This window comes from Lissotriton vulgaris, chromosome 4_1, assembly GCF_964263255.1.
Source record: "Lissotriton vulgaris chromosome 4_1, aLisVul1.2, whole genome shotgun sequence".
Taxonomy (NCBI): Eukaryota; Metazoa; Chordata; class Amphibia; order Caudata; family Salamandridae; genus Lissotriton; species Lissotriton vulgaris.
In genome coordinates this window covers 2,015,805,935-2,015,827,608 of record NC_141691.1, presented here as the reverse complement: position 1 = coordinate 2,015,827,608, position 21,674 = coordinate 2,015,805,935, and the positions used below count along the sequence as shown (strand labels likewise).

The 21,674-nt window shown below is 46.4% G+C and overlaps 2 protein-coding genes across 2 annotated transcripts in view; both read left to right on the top strand.

Annotated features, from left to right (window-relative positions):
• LOC147724882 (alanine aminotransferase 2) overlaps nucleotides 1-21,674 on the top strand; it is a 1,140,553-nt gene that overhangs the window by 405,245 nt on the left and 713,634 nt on the right. The gene's annotated exons all lie outside the window — the stretch shown is intronic.
• Nucleotides 1-21,674, top strand: part of PPP1R16A (protein phosphatase 1 regulatory subunit 16A) — a 267,171-nt gene that overhangs the window by 232,092 nt on the left and 13,405 nt on the right. The window contains exon 5 of the mRNA XM_086966405.1: nucleotides 2,450-2,574. Coding sequence (XP_086822531.1) covers nucleotides 2,450-2,574 — 125 coding nt within the window. The remainder of the gene's footprint in view (nucleotides 1-2,449; nucleotides 2,575-21,674) is intronic.

The following is a 21,674-nucleotide window of genomic DNA, read 5'->3' as shown; positions in this document are numbered from 1 at the left end:
ACGAAGCGGGATAACATGAGTGAAACAACCCTAGCTTCCATCAGCGGAGCCACGCCTCTTCCACCATTTTAGCGCAATCCATTGTTTTTTGCTCACAGAGGCATTACAGATAGGGATCAACTATATGTAGATCTGTAAAAAAGAAGGGCCGGCAGTCCAAAACAACAATGTCACACTTGGTATCCTATCAAATCTTGAATTTATTAAAGTTCAGGCCATAAATCCTAGGCAGCCAAGGTTCAATTCTTAGAAATCGAATCAGTCAACACATGCTCTGTTGCGGTAAGAGTTTTACCATTGGCTTCATCAGGGCTTATGTAGTGGGCTCTCCAGTATACTTAAATAGTGTAGTCTTTGTCCTTTTAATGTGTTCTTAATATATGTAGAACTTTGGGTATCTGCTGTCTTTTAGCGTTGGAAATTTTGAGTGTTTAACGGCTATTAGCCGAAGTCATGTGTTGGTTAAATTGATCTAAATGTGTGCTGCACACTATTAATATTATGACATTGTAATTTGTTTACTTTGGAACTGGGTAATGTGCAATATTTCTCTAAGAATGTATTTCTATGAAATAAAGTATTTTTGATGTTAATAGTGTAGTATTCAAGTTATGGTCTTGGGAGTGCTATCCCTGGGAGTGTTACACGTGAACTACAGCGTCAGCTCAACCACTTGGGCCACATTCCAGACCATTGTTGGTTGTGCACAGAGACATTACAGACAGGGACCAACCATATGTATATTTAACTTTGCACGGACCGAAAATGGACAGTCCAGCCCAAACTGCTAGAGTGTGTCCTTTGTGGTTTAAACCTGGGCAGTGGACACATCACTGCAGTGGGACAAGAGGCTTGCGAGTTATGCAGCCATATCTTGTTGACTTAAAGCCACACTATCACCCAAGGTTCTTCAAGGAGGTTAATCGCCCGTTCATCCTTAGTTTACGGCAAAATTGTTTGCAAGTACTGTTTCCCTCAGGAGAAATGGAGTTCAGATGTTTCCATATTTGGGCAACCAGTTCTTACAGATATCTTCAAACTACGAGCGCCTTAATGTTCAGCAGATGCACGATTTGATTTGTGAGATTTAATTAAAAAAATCCGATGCATTGTTTGCAAGTTGATGCCCCACCATTCCAACTACCTCTAAGAAAAACTCGATTGATGAAAGTTCAAATTTGCAAAATCTGCTTTATTCCATTCACTGCAATATGTTTTAGTCTCGGATAAAAAACACAGTTGTGAAAGGCGGGAACACCAAAGTCTGCTGCATTACTAAGAAGGCGCTCAGCTCTGCCTGTGTGAAACCTCTTACCTCTTACTCTTTATTCAATATATTGAAGCTAGCCTCAACTTTCATTGGCCGTAGAACATATAGGCCATGATCAGATGTCGTTCCTAAAGGCCCTTGAGCGTGCTTCTTCACAGCTCACCTCCAGACAGGTAAGGTGTCTCTTCCTAGATCCGCGCTCTCCTCCAGGCCTGTCTCCTCAACCGTGTTACCACTTGTGCCGCACTGGTCAATTGACTTGTACTATCTGCTAAAGCGATTACACCGATAAAGCTGCTGTTTGAAACGGCTCCTCTGACTGTGGCTAAGGTTTTACTCAAACATTTTCTCTAACATGAATTACATACTTATGTCAATCTTCAGTTGTGTAAATGCTGAAAAGCCTGCAACAGTGTTTCTCCTCACTCGAGGCAAGAATGCCCTGCTGCTTTTGGGTCTGTGAGATTTTGAGGGGTCTTTAGCCTACAGGAAGAAGCAATTCTCATACCAAGAATAAGCCCAACCGTATATGTTGTGACTAGCTTCCTCATCATAACAGTAATTAAAAGTAACTAATGCCAATAATATTTTTATTATTACATATAATTAAAAAAAAATTCCAATCCCTAACTTGATGATACCAATTTTTTTACCTGTAAAAGAATAAACAGTCGTATTGCTCTGATTTGCACCAGTTACGTACAAGCCTTTCAGAGGGCTCTTAACCTGTTCTACTATCTCAACAGGCGGTTCCTTTAAGTTCTTTGTAAATCGGGCGCTTTAAAAAAAAATCTTCTTTTGCTTCTTAGGATGAGGGGTTCATGCAACTCTGTAATGTGCAAGAGATAATTGAAGGTCAGAGAAATGTCTTGGGGACCTCGTTGGCTCTGACGAGGACTAGGTTTGAAGAACTTGGCAGCCAGACTCTTTCAGGAGGTCTCTAAAATGGGTCTTCTTAATTTTCTGTGTTGAAGACCGTCTTAAGTGTATGTAATTCGATTCAGAATATCCTCTCTATGGAATTATTTTTGTCTGTAATTAACTTGATCTCCTGTGTCGTCTTCATATTTAGTTGTTCCATGGCTTGGACATGCTCATGTGCTACCCTTGTCCCTTTGTTTGTCTGTAGCACATGTTTCACTGGAAACTTCACATCAGTCTGTTCTCGTTTCATCGTAGGGATCACCCAGGAGAAGATTGAGGACGCCAGATCGGCCACGGAGCTTCAGATGATGGAGGACATCCGTAAGCTGGTTCAGGCGGGCGCCGACGTCAACACTCAAGATGACAATGGGACGAGTTTGGTAAGACTGTTGTCTAGCAGGGCTTCATGGTGGGTAGGTGCATGGTGCATCAGAGTAGATCATTCAGAAGTCCTAGCACATGCCAGGATGAACATAACAGTAAATGAAGTTGGGGGAAGGCTGTTCCTCCTTGGATGCTGAGATACTTGAGCATCAGCTTTTAGCAGTTTGACTCTCTTGCTATTTTTGACTGGGAAGAGAAGATCGCACCATAAGATCGATAATCAAATCTAATGCAATCTATAATCATTTAGTGTCAGCAGAGATCTATGGCCTCAATTCTGAGACAGACGTTAACTGAAGGAAGAGATACTGAGTCCGGAGTCACCGTATCCAGTCTGGATCCCAACCGCAGTGACCGACCATGATAAATTGTCAGACGTAGAATAGGGATTAACAAACTCGACCCGGAATTATTGGCTCCAGATCTGCAAGTGGTTCTCTATCATGAGAATGACTGAGAGAGTCTGGCTTATTTATTTAGAATGCTGTACTAAGCAGCTATAAAAAGTCACTGCTGCCCGGATAAGTAAAAAGAAGCTTCTCTCATTTCAGTGGCTGAAAGATATCAAGGAATTTGCTAGAAAATCTTCTCCTAATTCTATGTTATTTCAGCACTTAGAGGAGCACTTACCGCTCTCCTTTTGAAATTGAGGTACAGAGATTTGTCGAGATGATATTTCTCAATGCGTTGATCGATCTACAATCAAATAAATGTTGTTTCTGTGAGAGCTGATGGATTCCAGTTGTACATATCATCAGCGTTGGCAGCTCGGTTATGAAAGTTGGGTTGCTTGAATAGCTGGTGGAAATGGTAGATGGATCTTTCTGAATTGCATCAATATATGAATCTAAATTGTGACGAGAAACCCATAACAACGAGTCATATCATGTCAGTACCTAAAGGCACATGCAAGGCATGTCCACCTCTGAGTGGGTAGTTAACCATCTTGCCTTGTTGCATCAGGTGTCTTTACAGTGTGAGTTTGATCTCTTGGTGCAGGTCCATCGCGTGAATAACAGGCTTGTAGGGCGCTACTAGAAAGTTGTCCTAGCCGCTAGAAGACTCAGAACTTGGAGGCTGCAGAGTAGTTTAGGTGTTGGCAGAAGCTTGTGGTTGGTGAGCCTAAGGTTTTGAGTTTCTCTATAGCTTGATACGGTACACACCACTCGAAACCTGGCTATGGGCCAGATTGTTTATTGAACTGAATACTAATATCAGTTGTTAAGGCTCTGTTGTTGGCAGTGAGCCAATGGCCTGGTGTAAGTAGGCAGGGGAGGGGTGTAGGTAGGTTGAATAGAGTGCAGGTACCAACGTTTAGGACCAGTTGAAGAGGTAAACGATTGATGGTTACATAAGTATAGTATCAAGAGGACTTGTGCGTTAACGAGTGGTTTGTTTGTGTTAAAAAGTATCTGTGAGCCGATCTTTGTATGTTACGTTATTGAAAGCATACAGTGGCCTCTATAGCAGTGATGAAAGCTTCCATCCTCATTGATGGGATTACAAGAACACCAAGGAATCTTGGTGCTGAAGTGAGATTCAGTGCCTACACAGGGAAATAGGATGGTGTTGATTAAGGCATGATGTGGTGGAGGACGGAGAGTATATGTTTTCAGTTTTGGAGGAGAGCATCATGGCATCCGTAAAGCCGTCCAGTGGCGGATAGCTGCAAAGTAGCCAGAGATGCTGACTTGGAGTTTAGGTGTAAAAATTTGGAAGGATATGATTTGATAAAAAGGAGGAGATTAAGTCAATGGAGAGGTGGTTTCTAATGAGAAACTAAGACGGCCAAGGGCTGACCCTTGTGATACACCTACCAGGAGTGAAGTGGATTCGGATGTCTGAGTCGCAAGAAACCATGCAAGAGTGTCCGGGAGAGGTGACCCAGGAATGAACAAGGCCAGTGCTACCTAGTGAGTGAGGAGAGGAGGGTAGTATAGGATGATCAACAAAGTCAAAAGATTCAGATAGGTTTAGTGTAAGAATGGAAGATGGTAGGTTTTGATGTGTGGGGGTGGTGATGTTTGATGTGTGTATGAGTGTTTATTTTGATAGAATGGAGGGTATCCAACTGTCCAATAGCGAGGGCCACCCAAAGCTTGTATCCGCCCCATGGCCCGGAATTTGGAATGTGCAACAGATATGAAGTGCAGAGTATACAAGTTGACAACAAATTACTTAACACTGAATCAAGTCGCGTTGGGGACTCCTGGGATCTCCAGAGTGGGTTTGATAAAAGCAATTCCATAGCCAATCAGCTAAAGCAGCAATCTCAAAAAGTTCGCACACTTTTCATGCAAGCACCCTCCATCAATGGGTTGGCAGTAGCTAATAGCGTTAAAACTATCAATGATGATACTCTTAGCACCCCTGAAAGTGTATCAACCACTTACCTGGCAGAATTTCCCCATATAGAAGGATTTCAGTTTGAAACATGGAACATGAAGGGACTAGCAAACAAGGTTACAAATACTGATTGGGTCAACTACATTTCTAGCTAGGACATCATATGTCTTCAAGAAACCTGGTGTGTTAGTCCGGTACATGTGGAAGGATATTCCTCACATTTCTTAGCAGCTATAAGAACACAAGCTGGATGAGCAAAAGGGGACTACAAATACCTTTTTCCATTAAAATTTCCATTAATGTTAAAAAAGGTTGCATCCGTGGGCCCGCATGCACAAATGTTGTGGATAAGTAAAGAGGAGGGGGGGGGGAGGGGAGATCTAATAATTGTACATTTCTACAATAATATGTTTGATTCTTCACGAGGTAATGTGGTAGCAGCTCCTGATCATGGCTTAGAAACTTTTTTATCTCTAATTAATACAGAGTATGTACTATTGTGGGCAGGGGATTTTAATCTACAGGCATATAGAGTACCCAACAACGAGGCATGTGGCCACATATATGAGGATGGAGAGGGAATTGATAACTTTTGTCATAACGGCTATGGGGGAGCACTAAATCAGATGATCGCTAAATATGATTTTTTTCGGGGAGGGGGGGGGGGGGGGAAGGGCTGTTGCCCGAACGGGGATTTAGCCCCAACTTTTATAGGGAGAAATCTATATTCCAGTATAGACCAAGCATTAGTGTCTGCCCCTGCCTGCCATTTGTATTTGTGGCAACCTTAGTGTTGTACCATCTTTATTCAGTAATCATAATCTGTAAAACTATCTTTCTTCTTCTGAGGCATAAAGAATTATATTTTATTTAGCAAACCACAATAATCCGGTTAGGACAAATGGCGTTAGAATTAAATGGTCGGGTGTTGACCCATGCTTGATTATGAGGAAAATAGTAGTTTCTAATCAAAGGGAAATAACATACTGTCTCCAGGATGACATCAAGCCCCTATTAGTGACCGAGAATTTCTGTACTATCACAAATTCCATTAAATCACTTCTAACAAAGAATCCTTGGCCTTCATGCAACAAATAAAAGGGGCGGTTCGACAGCGCTTGCACTAAAGCCCCACAGGTTTTGAAGCATTCCCTGTCTAAATCATCACAAGACTCATTAACCATCAAACCCTATGGCGTGAGTACAAAATAGCTATATCCGCCCGGAAAAAGATACTCAAGGCTGAGGCATGGGAAAACCTGATTATTTCTACAAAAACCAAGAATAATAAACTTTTTTTGGAGACAGTAAACGCTCCCTTTCTGAAGAGTGATAATATCCCAGAATTCTGTTCTTTCGTCTCTTCAGATAACTGGGTGAAACATTTTTCAGGAAATTTTAAAAATAATGGGGAGATGATAAGTTTGTCTGAATGGTCGATAGGAGAGGGAAGACATCTCCCTCTGGATATCACTAATGAGGAAGTCCTCCAGGCAATTCAGGCTAGTGCCTGGGGGGCGGGCCCCAGGACCGGATGGTGTCCCAGTTGATGTGTTTAAATCTGCCCCTATATTATGGGGACCCATCCTAACTCGAGTGTTTAATTCAGCTGCTACTGATACAATTCCAAAGACATGGAGAGAATCGATCATCATACCCATATTTAAAAAAGGGGATAAAACAGACCCTAGAAATTATCACCCAATCTCACTCTTAGATACTGCCTTGAAAGTGATGAGCAGGGATCTGCTGCTAAGACTCGAGGAATGGGCATTGGAGTACTCTGTTTTAACACCGGTGCAGTTGGGTTCAGAAAACGACTAGGGACCATTGAGCAATGCACTATCTTAGAGCTACTTATCGTCAAGTATACCATGGCAAAGGCAGGCACCATATAATTATGCTTTGCCAATTTAAGTAGTGCATTCGATCTGGTGGATCATAATTTACTGTAGCCAACCCTGATCTCTATGGGAGCACCAAGGGCGATTATTGGGTTTCTGTCTTGTTTGTACGAGAATTTAACTAGCCAAGTTTGTTTTGGCCCCCGGGGGAATGTTCATCCAAATTCAAAGTGGGACAGGGGATACGGCAAGGATGCGTGTTAGCACCAATACTATTCTCCCTTTTCATTAATGGGATAGATAATCCTTTGCAGACAATACAGGCTGATGCCCCCAGGGTGGCACGTCGTCCGATACCAGTTTTACTATATGCAGATGACTCTCTACTCCTAGCAAGAATTTTGGTAGGTCTCCAGAGACTAATGGACGCATTTTCAGCATTCATGACACAAAGGAAAATGGTAATTATAAAATCCAAAACATATACCATGATCTGTAGGCCTAAACCAAAACCCCCCAAAAAACTGACAACATAAAGAACGACCTCCTCATTGACGCTAGCCTCTATTCCAAACCCCACTCCACAGCGCACATTGAACCAAAGAACAATGCTACATGGTCAACCTTTCGCACCTACTCTGAAGAAGAAATCGGCAAACTGCTCAGCACATTGAAACCATCCAATCACCTCACAGACCCCCTTCCTGCTAACGCTGTAAAAGACTTTACCCCTTTGCTTCTCCCACTCTGGGCTAAAATTATCAACAGCTCTCTTCAACAAGGAACTATACCAGACTCCCTCAAAGTAGGACAAGTCACACCTTTACTAAAGAAGCCTACAGCTGACCCCGCTGACCTGAACAATTACCGTCCCATCACTAATATCCCCACTCTCGCCAAACTGCTGGAAAAATGCGCACAACTACAACTGACTAAACACATTGAACAGTTTGATCTCCTCAACCCTCATCAATCAGGCTTCCGAGCGGGACACAGCACAGAAACTGCTATGACTCACATAATTGACGACGCACTTCAAATGCTTGACCAAAACGGCACTTGCCTCCTCATCCTTCTAGATCTCTCTTCAGCATTCGACACCGTTAAACATGAGAATTTACTTGAACTACTAAACACAAGAATGGGTCTATCTGGAACTGTTCTCATGTGGTTCACTTCCTTTCTACACAACAGGTCGCAGAAATTCAAAATCAACAACACGATGTCCTCACCAATACCTGTAACGCTGGGCGTCCCCCAAGGATCCTCCCAATCCCCAACCCTGTTCAACTTAGTTATGGAACCTCTCACCACCTTGCTACAGGCATCCAATTTACACTTTCACATGTACGCCGATGACACCCAACTTTATCTCAAAATACAATCCCCCAAAGACATTCTGCTCCTGAACTCAATGATCAGAAGCACCCAGTCCTGGCTGGCCGATAATCATCTCAAACTCAATGCTCTGAAAACAGAGTTCCTTCTGATCTCACCTCCAGCGAAGGTCTCCACCACTCAAACTTGGCTTAAACACCTAACCGCACTCAATGTCCAGCCCACCATAGTGGACTCAGCAAAATCTTTAGGCATAACCCTCAACACCAATCTCAACATGCAGCAGCATATCAGCAAGGCAACTAAGGGAGAGAACTTTCAAATCAACACCCTGAGGAAACTTAAACCATTCCTCCCAGCCAAAGACTTCCAAACCGCAGTACAAGCACTAGTCATCCCTCGAATAGAATATGGCAGCGTCGCCCTCTGCGGACTCCCCCTAACTACTACCGCACCTCTAAGAGCCTCACTAAACGCTGCAGCGAGACTCATCACTGGGTCAAAAAAGCACTCTCATATCTCTCCTGACTTGAAATCCCTGGACTGGCTGCCTTTTGAAGCCAGAATACATCTGAAAATCGCCTGCATGACACACAAGGCGGTTCACCTAAACTCACCCGGCTACCTCGCTCAGAAGCTGACAATCTCTGGGGGTGCTAGAAACACCAGAGGCGCAAACAATCTTCTGCTGAAACCTCGTAGATACTGGAAGGAAAAAACCTATAAACGCTCCTTCTCAGGAATGGCACCCAGGATCTGGAACTCACTCCCTCCCGAAACCAGGCTAATCTCCTCCACTACACTCTTTCAGAAAGAAATAAAAGCTATCCTCATGGCAAAATACACCTGAATTATTATCTCGGACCCTTTAAAGAACTTGTACCGATCTGTACTACTTATTTGACCCCGTTGCTTATCTGTATTATTTGTATTTTTGATGTTCATGACTGTACTGTTTGCTCCTCTGAACTACCTGTTTGACTATGCTCCCTCATGTAACCCTTCTGTGTAAAGCGCTCTTATATCTGCAAAGATCTTGTCCGCGCTATATAAAACTTTAAAAATAAATAAAATAAAATAAACAGCTCTTGGTCCCTACATATTTTAAACACCAGAGCTAAAATGAGCAGGGCAACACAGGGAATTAGATGTTCTTTCATTTCTCTCTTATAAAAGTGGCCAATATGCTTCCGGTGCGGTGGTGGTAACTCCTCACCTGCGCGGGGTCGACCTCAGGGGTGTAGACCCGAACGCTGTGTATAACCATTGTGTGCATCCGCCCCTGCCGGCGAGTCGATGTAGGCAGCTGGGCTGTGTTCTATGATTTGCCGACGCACAATAAAATTAGGGAATCGACCAACTAATGAAAAGGTAACTATATATAAAGCTAAAGGAGCAAGTATAGCTCTTTACGGGGCAGGGCTTTGGGTGCCATGCAAAAAGCAAGGCCCTGCAAACACGAGAAAATTCTTTCCTGAAACGTTTGTTATATTTACCGCCATCTGCTACAAGCACTATTGCACATCACGAGGTGGGTCTCCAGTTTTTAGAAGATCTTATTGATTAAACCACTGTTATTGTGGGACTCAATTTTGAAAAGGAAAAAAACGCTTTTACTAAATCGATTATTTTAGATTGTCTTAAACTGCACGATGCACTAAACATTCCGTGGCTACAATATATTAATTCCTCTTTAGAAAATCTGTACAAAATAACAGTTTGGTCAGAGACATCAAAAATATTGTCCCGTACAAAGAAAGAGATCAGAGACTCCTATCTACTATATAGGCTGATTCTGAGATCAGTGGCTGAGAGGAATAAATCTACTGTTGCCTTTCACATATTGTGTAGCTTAGAAGAGGGTTTTAATATTTATTTGTCATATGTGACCTATGCCCAGCACCGTGATGTGCTACTAAGATTGAAGATGTGGCATCTTCATCACCTCGTAGCATTTCCAAAATGAGGACTCATCCACCTGATGAGGTACCATGTCCGTGCAATAACAAAAGTAAACAGAGTACATTGCACTTTATGTTGTTTTGTACATTTTATAAGAATTTTAGATGCTTTTAGCTCAAACCATTGTTTGTCGCCCATAATTTTAGGTCACATAAAGTATCAATGAAATTACTGGTGACAGTGGGTGACCCCCTGATATGTTACAACTTATCCCTGTTCATTTTGAAATCCATTAACGTGAGGAAAAATATTCGAATATAGTAAAAAAGAATTGATTTTATTTCATTAATTCTGTAGTTGATTCTTCTGTAAGCAATAATAATGCCATGTATATTTTGAAGCCTATTAATGTGAGAATGTGTCTTGATATAATATAAGAAATGAAATGATTTTAATAATTGTGATTGTCTTCCTTTTTAACTTTTTTTTTTTTTTTAAATCTAATATGATTGTACTTTTATGGCTACCAGTTTTGATAGTCGAATAAAGATTTAAACTGAACCGGAGGGTCCGAAAACCTGCTAAGTGGGTGTTCATTAGGTATTTTTAAGGAGTGATAGTGTGAGGTGGTGAGAAACCGATTATTCTCCTATTTAGAAAAGAAAGAAAGTTAAGATGCTGGGCGATAGTCGGCTGGCGGAGAGGATTTAGCAGTAGACTTTTTCTGGAGTGGTAAACTCACTGCTGATTTGAAGCATGTGGGGTTGATGCCTCTAGTGAGGGAGTGGTTATTGGGAGTAGTCAGACAAAGTCTAGCATTGAATGTCCATTACAGAAGGTTAATAATCTGAGAGCTGCAACTATCAAATGTCGCATAGGATGGATTTTTGACTTTTATTACAGGACGGAGTTCTTGGGGTGAGATTGGCATGAGACGGTTGTGTTGTGCATCTCCCCCGCCCATCTCTATGTTGTCCTTGCCTTGGTGTGCTTCCGCCCCGATTTGCTTTCTTCCTCATGTGGGAGTGCTGCTTTCCCCTTTCATCTTCCCCATTGCTGGTGCTCCCCAATCCCGCTTGCTGTTGCTGCAAAAATATATCTATCTATTTATATATATGTAGATGCTGTATAATACTGCTAAGGCTGCGCATATTGACTTTGGCAGTGCTTGTTTAGAAGAAGTAGTAAGCAAAATCAATGGGTAATAATGGTGGGACATTAGAGGGGGATTATAGAAAACAGAATGGGTTGTTGACCATCTGAAGGTGCAAATAGTTCAAGAATGCTGTCAAGTTCTTTGAAGAAGTGGACAATTGCATACCACACCAAAAGATTTATAGAGCCCTCGGCTACCACCAACGGCGGTGTCCCGGCGCTAATTGGTCAGGCAGGGGGAAGAGGGACGGGCTAGGGCAAATCAAACAGCCATGCATTCAATGCCTTCCTAAAAGTGGATTCCGACTCTGCTTTACACTGGTGATCAGGCATAGAATACCAAAGAGCGGCTGTTCTTACTGCGAAGGCTCACCCGCCAATCCTGGCTTTAGAAAAGCGAGGGGTGTGGAGAAGCATCTGAGAGTTAGATCGCAGAGTTCTGTTCGGATGCTATTTCTGAAGTCCTGCTGGGACCGCTCATCCAGAAATGAGTGGAACTAATTTAAGATGTTCCCCAAGATAACCAGCTTTGCCAGTCGGTCTGAAAGAATCGAGTGAGAGACCGTATCGAAGGCTGCGGACAAGTCCAACAACCCAAGCATGGCACAGCTTCCTTGGTCTAGGGATTCTCCTAGACCAACCTGGGGCACAGATAGATAGTGGTAATGCTTGTTTTGACTGACGTATTGTGGTATTTAAATGATTATGGGAGTTTGGTTGGTGTGGGAGTGAGAACTGTAGTGAGGGATTTCCTGAATAGAATGACTGCCCCCACCATTTTCTGTAGACTGTGAGAATGTATCTAGGTCAGTGTAGAGAGCAGAGGTAGTGTGATTGATCATTCATTGGTGATGGCAGTAAAAGGCTGGGGACTAGAGAGAGCGGAAAAGTTCAGTTGTTAAGGTCATTTTTGGCCGACTGATCTAGCATTCCACCGGCAGAATAAAATTGAACGTTTGTTGTCTGTCTTGGGTCATAGTTTGGTAGAATGTGTAGTCATTGGTCTTCATTCACAGAGGATGTGGCTTGTTTTTAAGTTAATGCTGCACAATGTGTGTGGACAGAGAGTTGGACAATGTCTGAGTGAGAGATGATGTCAATGAGTGATTGAGGGTAGTGAGGTAAGTTGTGTGTGTTGGTGGCTTTTGGACTCCCTCAAGGTATAGGAGGAGAGAGGATAAAACACAGTAAGTGGGTGATGATCGCGGAGGCCCATCACCAGTCAGAGCAGGTATGCAGTGGTTGTTACCCTGAGGATCACTAGCACACAGAAAGTCCTAATACATCTTTAAATATGGAGCTTAGACTGGTCCTCACCTGTAGCACAGACGTTCTATTGTGTCTGGTGCTCTTTCCAGTTCTTTAAATCGATCGCGTATGACAGATACTTGTCCTTCTGTGGGTACTCCTCAGGTCTTGGACACAGGCACAGTTCTGATTTGTTTGATAGCTGATGGAGCAGAGTTACTGGTGCTAGGCCTGAAACATTCTACTAACAGGCCCAGAATAGCCAGTGACCCTTGTTGAGCTCCCCCTTGCCTCGAATCACCCGAGCGAGGGTGCCCTAGGGAGCATCAATGTGCAATGGACCAATGGGCGAGCACGGCCAGCAGCTCGAGGAGGGCGTGTGGGGTCCCTTGTGAGCTCTGAAGCATCAGTGAACATAGTTGCATCCACTTCTGGGGTTTGATACATCTGTAAATGCAGTCTCACTCTGATTCTAAAGTCTCATACATATGTAAATCCACCCATATCCCCTTCTGAGGTCTCATGCATTTGTGAATGCAGCCATGCCACATTTGAGAACTCGTATATATGTAAATGTAGCTGCACCCCCTTCAGGGGTCTCATACCCTCTTCCAGGGTCTCATACATATGTACATAGAGCCACAGTCCTTTCTGGGGGTCTCATATATAAGCAAATGCGGTCCCACCCCCTGCTGTGGTCTCATACATATGTAATGTAGCTTCAGCCTCCACTGAGGTCTCATACATATGCAAATGCACCCACCTCACCATCCGGGGTTTCATGCCTATGTAAATGCAGCCACAGCCCCATCTGAGGATTTTATTTTAACTTTATTTTCCATTTTCACAATGATATACATCAAAAAGACTGTACCTTAATTTACTTGTTGCAACATAACAAATACATGTTATGCAAAGGAATGAACCAGTACATAACGCACCTTGATTTTCGTGGTAACATTCACCTTTCTTTACTTAAGCAACGTTTAACCATCCTGCGATCGAATCTTTATTCCTAGAGTCGTGGTACATCTTCTGCATTTCAGAGGTGTTTACGGGCATCAGAAACATTCACAGAGGCCTAAAACCCCATCTGAGGTTTCATACATGTGTAAAATTGCCCCACCCCCGTTTGAAGTGGCATACATATGTAAATGCAGCCGTACCTCTTTCTGAGGTCCACGTAGGTGAATGCAGCTGCTTCCCCTTCTCAGATCTCATACATATATAAACCTAGCCACATCTCATTCTGGGGTTTGATATGTCAGTAAATACAGTCCCATCCCCTTCTGAGGACTCATACATATGTAATATAAAGTAATATGAAGTCTCATATTTATGTAAATGCAGCCACGCCCCCTACTGAGGTATCATACATATGTAAATATAGCCCCACCCCCTTCTGGGATCTCACACATGCATAAATATAACTGTATCTCTTCTAGGGCCTCACACATATGTAATGCAGATGCATCCCCTACTGAGGCCATATACAAATGTAAATGCACCCGCACACCCTTCCGGAGTCACATACATTTGTAAATGCGGCCATAGCCACTTCGGAGGTATCGTACATAAGTAAATGCTGGCCCATCCAGTTCTGATACATATGTAATGCAGCTGCATTCCCTACTGCAATCTTGTAGATATGTAAATGCACCCACACCCCCTCCCAGGTTCTTATACATATGTAAATGCACCCTCACCCCCTTCCGGGTTCTCATATATATGTAAATGCACCCCCATCCATGTCCGAGTCCTCATACATATGTAATACAACTACATTCTGTGAGAAGTTGGCCCGATATGCAACGTTCGCTATTCTAGCGACCGCTATGTATCGTTCCAACGACCCTTATGGTGTTTGGTTGTAAGTCAACCTATAGACCAGCTATCCTAGTAGCGTGGATACGAGCAGTCTAAGGCTAAAGACTCGAGAGGGCGTGTTAAGCCAGCTGTTTACCACACATGTACCCCTTGAACACCCAGTGAAAGGACACCACACAAGTGTTATGAAAATAAACAGTATATTTATTAAGAATCACAACAGCCCTGTACTCTTTATGAGGACAGGGTACTAAGCACAAACCAAATCTCTTTAGCAAATACTTCAAGTGCACAATTTAGAAACAAGTGTCCGAGGACACGGAAAGATTACGGTCTCGGGCGGACCCGATAAGGCAAGTCGGAAGCGAGGGACTCGGGACCCTAGAGTAAGGAGGCTATGCAGGCACCGAAATGCCAAAGTTACCTAGCCACGAGGGCTGCGGCTGCACAAGTCTTACAGGCGTCGGGGTCTTCGCTGACGAGCCAGGAGCCGGAAGAAAAAGAGTTGCTGGCCGGCGACCAGTGCTGAATAGTTCGTAGAGATCCAAGCCTGGATCGGAGATTGTTGAAACCTGAAAGCAGAGGGGACCAAGTTCGTACTACTAGCCAGTAGTCAGAGGGTACCAGGAAGGCACCGGTTGGCCGTCACCTCGACCAGGTGAGTGGGCGACGCTAGGCTCTGCAGTCTCACGGTCCAGGAGGCGTTGTCGGCGACCACGGCGGAGGTGCGAGCTGTCCCACGAAGGATGATGCTGTCGGCGTCGCTGGGCCCAGGATGGGGCAACAAGCCTTGGCAGTTCTCAGGGCCACGTGGTGGGCCTAAGAGGGCGTCTTGAGTGGACCAGGAGGGTCCGGGGTGCTTCTCGCAAAGATGGAAGCAAGGGCCAATCTGGAGCAACCAGACCAGCAGTGATGATTCTCGGATGTCGTCACAGAAGGGCACAAGCCAGCGGCTAGTGACCAGACAACGTGCTGAGCAGCGAGCAGAAGGGCCCCACGCAGATCGTGGAGATGCTGGGAGACTGCACTTCGGTGCTGGAGCGGCTCAGGGTCGGGGCTTCTCGGACCCCAGAGCACTCACCAGAGAGTTACCTCGATGGTCGTGCTGGTTTTTAAGAGCGTGCAGGTTCTGATGATGGCCGGTCCCTCGAGGTCTCGTCGCACCCACGGATCACAGCTGAGCTGATGATGTGGGTAGAGGTCAGAGGTGCCAGGGAAGCCGGTTCTCGTCGAGCTGGGCCGTCGGATTCCTTGAGGAAGGACTTACAGCAAACCGCAGAGTTCTTAGTTGGTGCCCGCTGATGCAGGGTGACTACTCCTTAGTCACAAGGGAGAAATCTTGAGAAGAGTCTTGAATGTCCTTTCGTAGAAAGTAGTTCTTGAATCAAAGATGATCTGATTTGGAAGGGTCCCCGCTCCGGTCTTTATTCTAAAGAAAGGGGTGGGTACATGACTAGGTCCTGCCCTAAGGGTGGGACCAGGAAGGGGGGTAGTTACGCCCCTCTCCCCTGCCGGACTTTCCCCAGGCCAGGGCTGTCGCCCCTGGAACTGGTTCTAACCGGCAGATGCGTAGTGAGCACCGGGGTGCCACTCCGCAGTCACCTTCTCGCCAAAGCCCTACCTACCCAGAATACACAAACCCTGTCTGGGACGGTGCGAACACCGCCCTCGACAGGAAACCCTTTGTCCAAGTGCTCCTCGCTGGAAGGACTCCCAGCAGCAGGAGGTCAGACTCGTGTCTGTGGTGGCAGCATCCATTTTGTGGAGCTGAGGCTTCAGTTAACTTTAACCGGGGTTCACAGTTACGTACATGTCGTGTCCCTCTAGAAGGGTGGGATGCTGACCTCATCGCCAGAATTGGTGAGAGGGCAGCACCCCGATTCGTATGACACCTTACTCGACATGCCTTGATAACGCGACACCGGAGTTACCGATATGGTACGCGTTATCATGGAACAGCTATTGGGTCTTGATTCCGCAAGCTGCAACCGGGCTCGGCTCGGGCCTGAACCTAGCTCACACGAGCCCACGCACTCTGCCTTCAGGATCGTTACGGCCTGCCATAGGAGTGACTGATAGGAACTCGGGTGTCCATTGTATGGTTAGATATAGAGCTACTATACCTACAGCGAAGGGTGGGTACACGTCTTCGCCCCAGCTGTCGTGCAGCCAGTTGTGTCAAATTTAGGAGGCCAGCCAGGGGTGGCATAATACATGCTGCAGCCCCTGGCGGCCCTGGGTACACCTATGCCCTGCGTTACGGGGTCTGATAAGGTGGCCCAGTACCAATTGGAAATGCACCTAAGGTACATGGAATCCATTTTAAAGAGAGAGCAGTAGGCCTGGGGTCCTGATTGGCAGGATCCCAGGTCGACTATGTCAAAAACCAGCTAAAACACAGGGCAAAAAGTTGGGGGCAACCATAGTCAGGATGTACCTTCCTACACAACCCCCCCCCCAAACGAAAGGAGATAAGGCTATCCTTGTCCAGGTAAGCCTCTATTACCTAAGTGGCCATATAAGGAAGGACCAGCTCTGGCTTGGTTTCCCCCTGTGTCATGGTCCACTAGGCAACCCCTCACCCTAAGGGTATCTGAGGGTCTCCACCATAGGGAATCTCTGTCTCTGGTGTGTCTTGGGAAAGAAGAAGGCTGATGCTGGGATGGAGTACTGAAGTGAGGCTCCTCTACCTTTGGGCTCAACTTCCTCCAATCACCATTCATCATGTGTGCCTTCCTTTCTTTAGCTGAGATGCACTGAGCTCTCAGGGTCAGCCTCTGGCTACCTAAAGCTGGAGGCTGAGTCCCTCTGTTTGGCTTACTGGAGGGACAGGTCAGGTCTGGGTTTTTTAGGCCCCATGTTTGGCTGTGCCCAACAGTGTCCAGCTGTGGGAGTTCCCTAACTACTTTTAAGGGGGATCCCTCAGGAGTCTGTTCTATTTTCACTTGGCTAGGTTTACCAGCTTCAGTGATCCTAATCTGCTGATTAAGGGGTTCTTTTGGACAGGGGGCCCTTTTGGGTCCACCACTGGCCTCCCTAATCTCTTCAGCCCTGGGCTGACTGAGACAGGGTAGAGAGGTGCAGGTTACCTGCTCCAGACTGGGTCCCACCTGGGAAGGGTCCACTGTCATCAGGGGCTCTGCCAGGCTAGGCCTGATTACCTCTGGGGCAGTTCCTTCAACAGGGGTAGAGTCAGTTCCCTGAGGAGGCTGGCTCTCACCTAGTGTCTGGGAGGGGGAAGACTCTTCTTCCTCCTCAATGCTCTCTGTTTGAGTGGAGTGATCCATTGTTTCAAGCTTCACAACCTCACTATCTGTTTGAGTAGAGGCTGAGACCATTTCAACCTTGCCAACCTTTTCAGGAGGGCACTCAGTCTGTGTTTGGGCTGTGACTGTCACAGCCCTCCTATCCTGTTCTGGAAAGTCTGTCTGAGCCTGGGCAGTGGCTACCACTGCCCTTCCAACCTTTTCAGGGAGGAATGGTGCTTGGACTGGGGCTGTAGCTATTACTGCCCCACTAACCTGTCTGGATAGGCCTATCATTCTGGAGTGAGTTTCTTGCTCCACCTCAGCCCATGCTGAGAGTTCCAGGTCGTTCCCCAGTAAGCAATCTACAGGTAGGTTATCTGTCACTGCCACTCTCATGGGCCCTGTGACATTACCCCAACTGAGCTTGACTACTGCCATGGGATGCCTTCTCTTCACTCCATGAATGTCTGTCACCTGATAAGTAAAACCAGGGGCCAGTTGAGCAGAGGGGACCAGATGGTCACTCACCATGGTGAGGCTGGCCCCTGTGTCTCTGAATGCCTCAACTTTCTGACCATTCACTAAAACTTCTTGTCTATACTTCCCCAGAATGTGGGGTCCAGTAGTGAAGTTGGCAAACCCCATGCCAGTCTCACAGACAAGAGTGTGGTCAGGGAACCTGGCTAGGCCATAGTCCTCCTGATTGCCCAAAGTAATGCCCACCACATTCTTGGGGGCATTCCCACCACCTGGGGGATTACCACTAGTGGTAACAGGAGGTCTGGGAGTGTTACTTGGGGGTATGTTTTCCTTATTGCTATTTTTAGGGCACTTGGCATCACTTTTGTAATGGCCCACCTGTTTACAGGTATGGCAATAAGGTTTCTTCTGTTCTGAAGGAGTGTTCTGGGACCCACCACCCTTGTTGGAGTTTTGGGGCCCTTGGGAAGTCTTCTCTGTGGATTTATCCCCACCCTTCTCTTGAGGCTTGGTGGATTCCTTTTTCTGGTCACCACCCTGGTTTTTAGGCCTAACCCTGGTTCTGACCCATTTGTCTGCCCTCTTACCCAATTCCTGTGGAGAGGTCAGATCAGAGTCTACCAGGTGCTGGTGTAATAACTGGTTCTGACAATTATTTAAGATTTGCTCCCTTATAATTAGATTATACAATCCTTTAAAATCAGTAACCTTACTACCCAGTAGCCAGCCTTCAAAAGCCTTAGTGGCACAATCGACAAAATCAGACCAATCTTGAGACTGCGTTTTCTGGGTATCCCTGAACAGCACCCTGTACTGCTCAGTGGTTAAGCCGAACCCTTCAACGAGTGTATTTTTCAAGATTTGGTAATTGTTAGCATCCTCCACCCTTGTGGTGAGGAGCTTGTCTCTTCCTTTTCCTTCAAAGGAGAGCCACAAGATAGCTGCCCACTGACTCTGGGGAACACCCTGCACAGTGCAGGCCCTCTCCAAAGCAGTAATCCATTTGTGGATGTCGTCCCCTTGTTTAAAGGGGGGCACTATCTTACCAAGGTGTTTCGTATCGAAACTCTTTTCCCTATTACTAGGTACATTGCTGCCACCAGTGGGGACTGCCCCACTTAACTGTTGCTCTCTAGCAAAGGCAAGCCTTTCTTTGGCCAGGGCAAGTTCTTCCCTTTCAATCCTTAGATTGGCTGCCCTTTCCTTAGCTTCGTACACTCTCCTCTGAGGGGATGTCATCCCTCTTTGAGAAGAGTTGTGAGAGCCATTGGTTCGAAGGGATCCGCCAGAGTCTCTTGACAGAGATCGGGCTCGTCCATTCCCAATGTTAAGCTGACCTGATAGTGGCCCCAGGGGTCCCCCAGTACCGCTATCATGTTTGCTTAAGTTGGACCTGCTTAGTCTGACGACTTCTACCTGTCCCTTATCTGCCTCATCCCCAGAGAGATCCTCATCCTCATCCTCCTCCACATCCTCGTTCTCAGTTGCGAGGTGAACGAGGTCAGGATCGTCTCGGGTTCCCTCGAGGGGAGGCATGTCTCCTTCTGGATTAGAAGAGCTACGAAGTTTCTCAGCTCTCCTGGCATCATAAGTCTCCAAGAGACCAATCAGAAAGGACGTTGTGGGGTTAGACCCCTGCTGAATCTTCCTGGAGTGACACAGTCGTCTTAACTCCTTGAAGCTCAGCACAGTATATCCTGAAGGGATGACCTGTGGAGGGTCAACTGACACAAGGGGAGACCCAGAGTTTCCTCCTTTGTCCGACATACTGGTTCTAGTGTGGTGTAAGTGATGCACCTACCTACACTACGTGTTTACCTACTGTACCCTTGCTAAGAGTTGTAGCCAAGGTGTGCTAAGCCTTGAGGAGCTACAACAGCTGGTTCAGTAGAACTCAGAGTATTCTAAGCTTTTAGTTATATGTACTAACAGTACTTTGTGCGATCTTTCAACAAGATATTCTTAGGATACGTGTGGTAAAACAACAGCAAGCTCAAATCCCAACCGCTGCTCACCAATGTGAGAAGTTGGCCCGATATGCAACGTTCGCTATTCTAGCGACCGCTATGTATCGTTCCAACGACCCTTATGGTGTTTGGTTGTAAGTCAACCTATAGACCAGCTATCCTAGTAGCGTGGATACGAGCAGTCTAAGGCTAAAGACTCGAGAGGGCGTGTTAAGCCAGCTGTTTACCACACATGTACCCCTTGAACACCCAGTGAAAGGACACCACACAAGTGTTATGAAAATAAACAGTATATTTATTAAGAATCACAACAGCCCTGTACTCTTTATGAGGACAGGGTACTAAGCACAAACCAAATCTCTTTAGCAAATACTTCAAGTGCACAATTTAGAAACAAGTGTCCGAGGACACGGAAAGATTACGGTCTCGGGCGGACCCGATAAGGCAAGTCGGAAGCGAGGGACTCGGGACCCTAGAGTAAGGAGGCTATGCAGGCACCGAAATGCCGAAGTTACCTAGCCACGAGGGCTGCGGCTGCACAAGTCTTACAGGCGTCGGGGTCTTCGCTGACGAGCCAGGAGCCGGAAGAAAAGAGTTGCTGGCCGGCGACCAGTGCTGAATAGTTCGTAGAGATCCAAGCCTGGATCGGAGATTGTTGAAACCTGAAAGCAGAGGGGACCAAGTTCGTACTACTAGCCAGTAGTCAGAGGGTACCAGGAAGGCACCGGTTGGCCGTCACCTCGACCAGGTGAGTGGGCGACGCTAGGCTCTGCAGTCTCACGGTCCAGGAGGCGTTGTCGGCGACCACGGCGGAGGTGCGAGCTGTCCCACGAAGGATGATGCTGTCGGCGTCGCTGGGCCCAGGATGGGGCAACAAGCCTTGGCAGTTCTCAGGGCCACGTGGTGGGCCTAAGAGGGCGTCTTGAGTGGACCAGGAGGGTCCGGGGTGCTTCTCGCAAAGATGGAAGCAAGGGCCAATCTGGAGCAACCAGACCAGCAGTGATGATTCTCGGATGTCGTCACAGAAGGGCACAAGCCAGCGGCTAGTGACCAGACAACGTGCTGAGCAGCGAGCAGAAGGGCCCCACGCAGATCGTGGAGATGCTGGGAGACTGCACTTCGGTGCTGGAGCGGCTCAGGGTCGGGGCTTCTCGGACCCCAGAGCACTCACCAGAGAGTTACCTCGATGGTCGTGCTGGTTTTTAAGAGCGTGCAGGTTCTGATGATGGCCGGTCCCTCGAGGTCTCGTCGCACCCACGGATCACAGCTGAGCTGATGATGTGGGTAGAGGTCAGAGGTGCCAGGGAAGCCGGTTCTCGTCGAGCTGGGCCGTCGGATTCCTTGAGGAAGGACTTACAGCAAACCGCAGAGTTCTTAGTTGGTGCCCGCTGATGCAGGGTGACTACTCCTTAGTCACAAGGGAGAAATCTTGAGAAGAGTCTTGAATGTCCTTTCGTAGAAAGTAGTTCTTGAATCAAAGATGATCTGATTTGGAAGGGTCCCCGCTCCGGTCTTTATTCTAAAGAAAGGGGTGGGTACATGACTAGGTCCTGCCCTAAGGGTGGGACCAGGAAGGGGGGTAGTTACGCCCCTCTCCCCTGCCGGACTTTCCCCAGGCCAGGGCTGTCGCCCCTGGAACTGGTTCTAACCGGCAGATGCGTAGTGAGCACCGGGGTGCCACTCCGCAGTCACCTTCTCGCCAAAGCCCTACCTACCCAGAATACACAAACCCTGTCTGGGA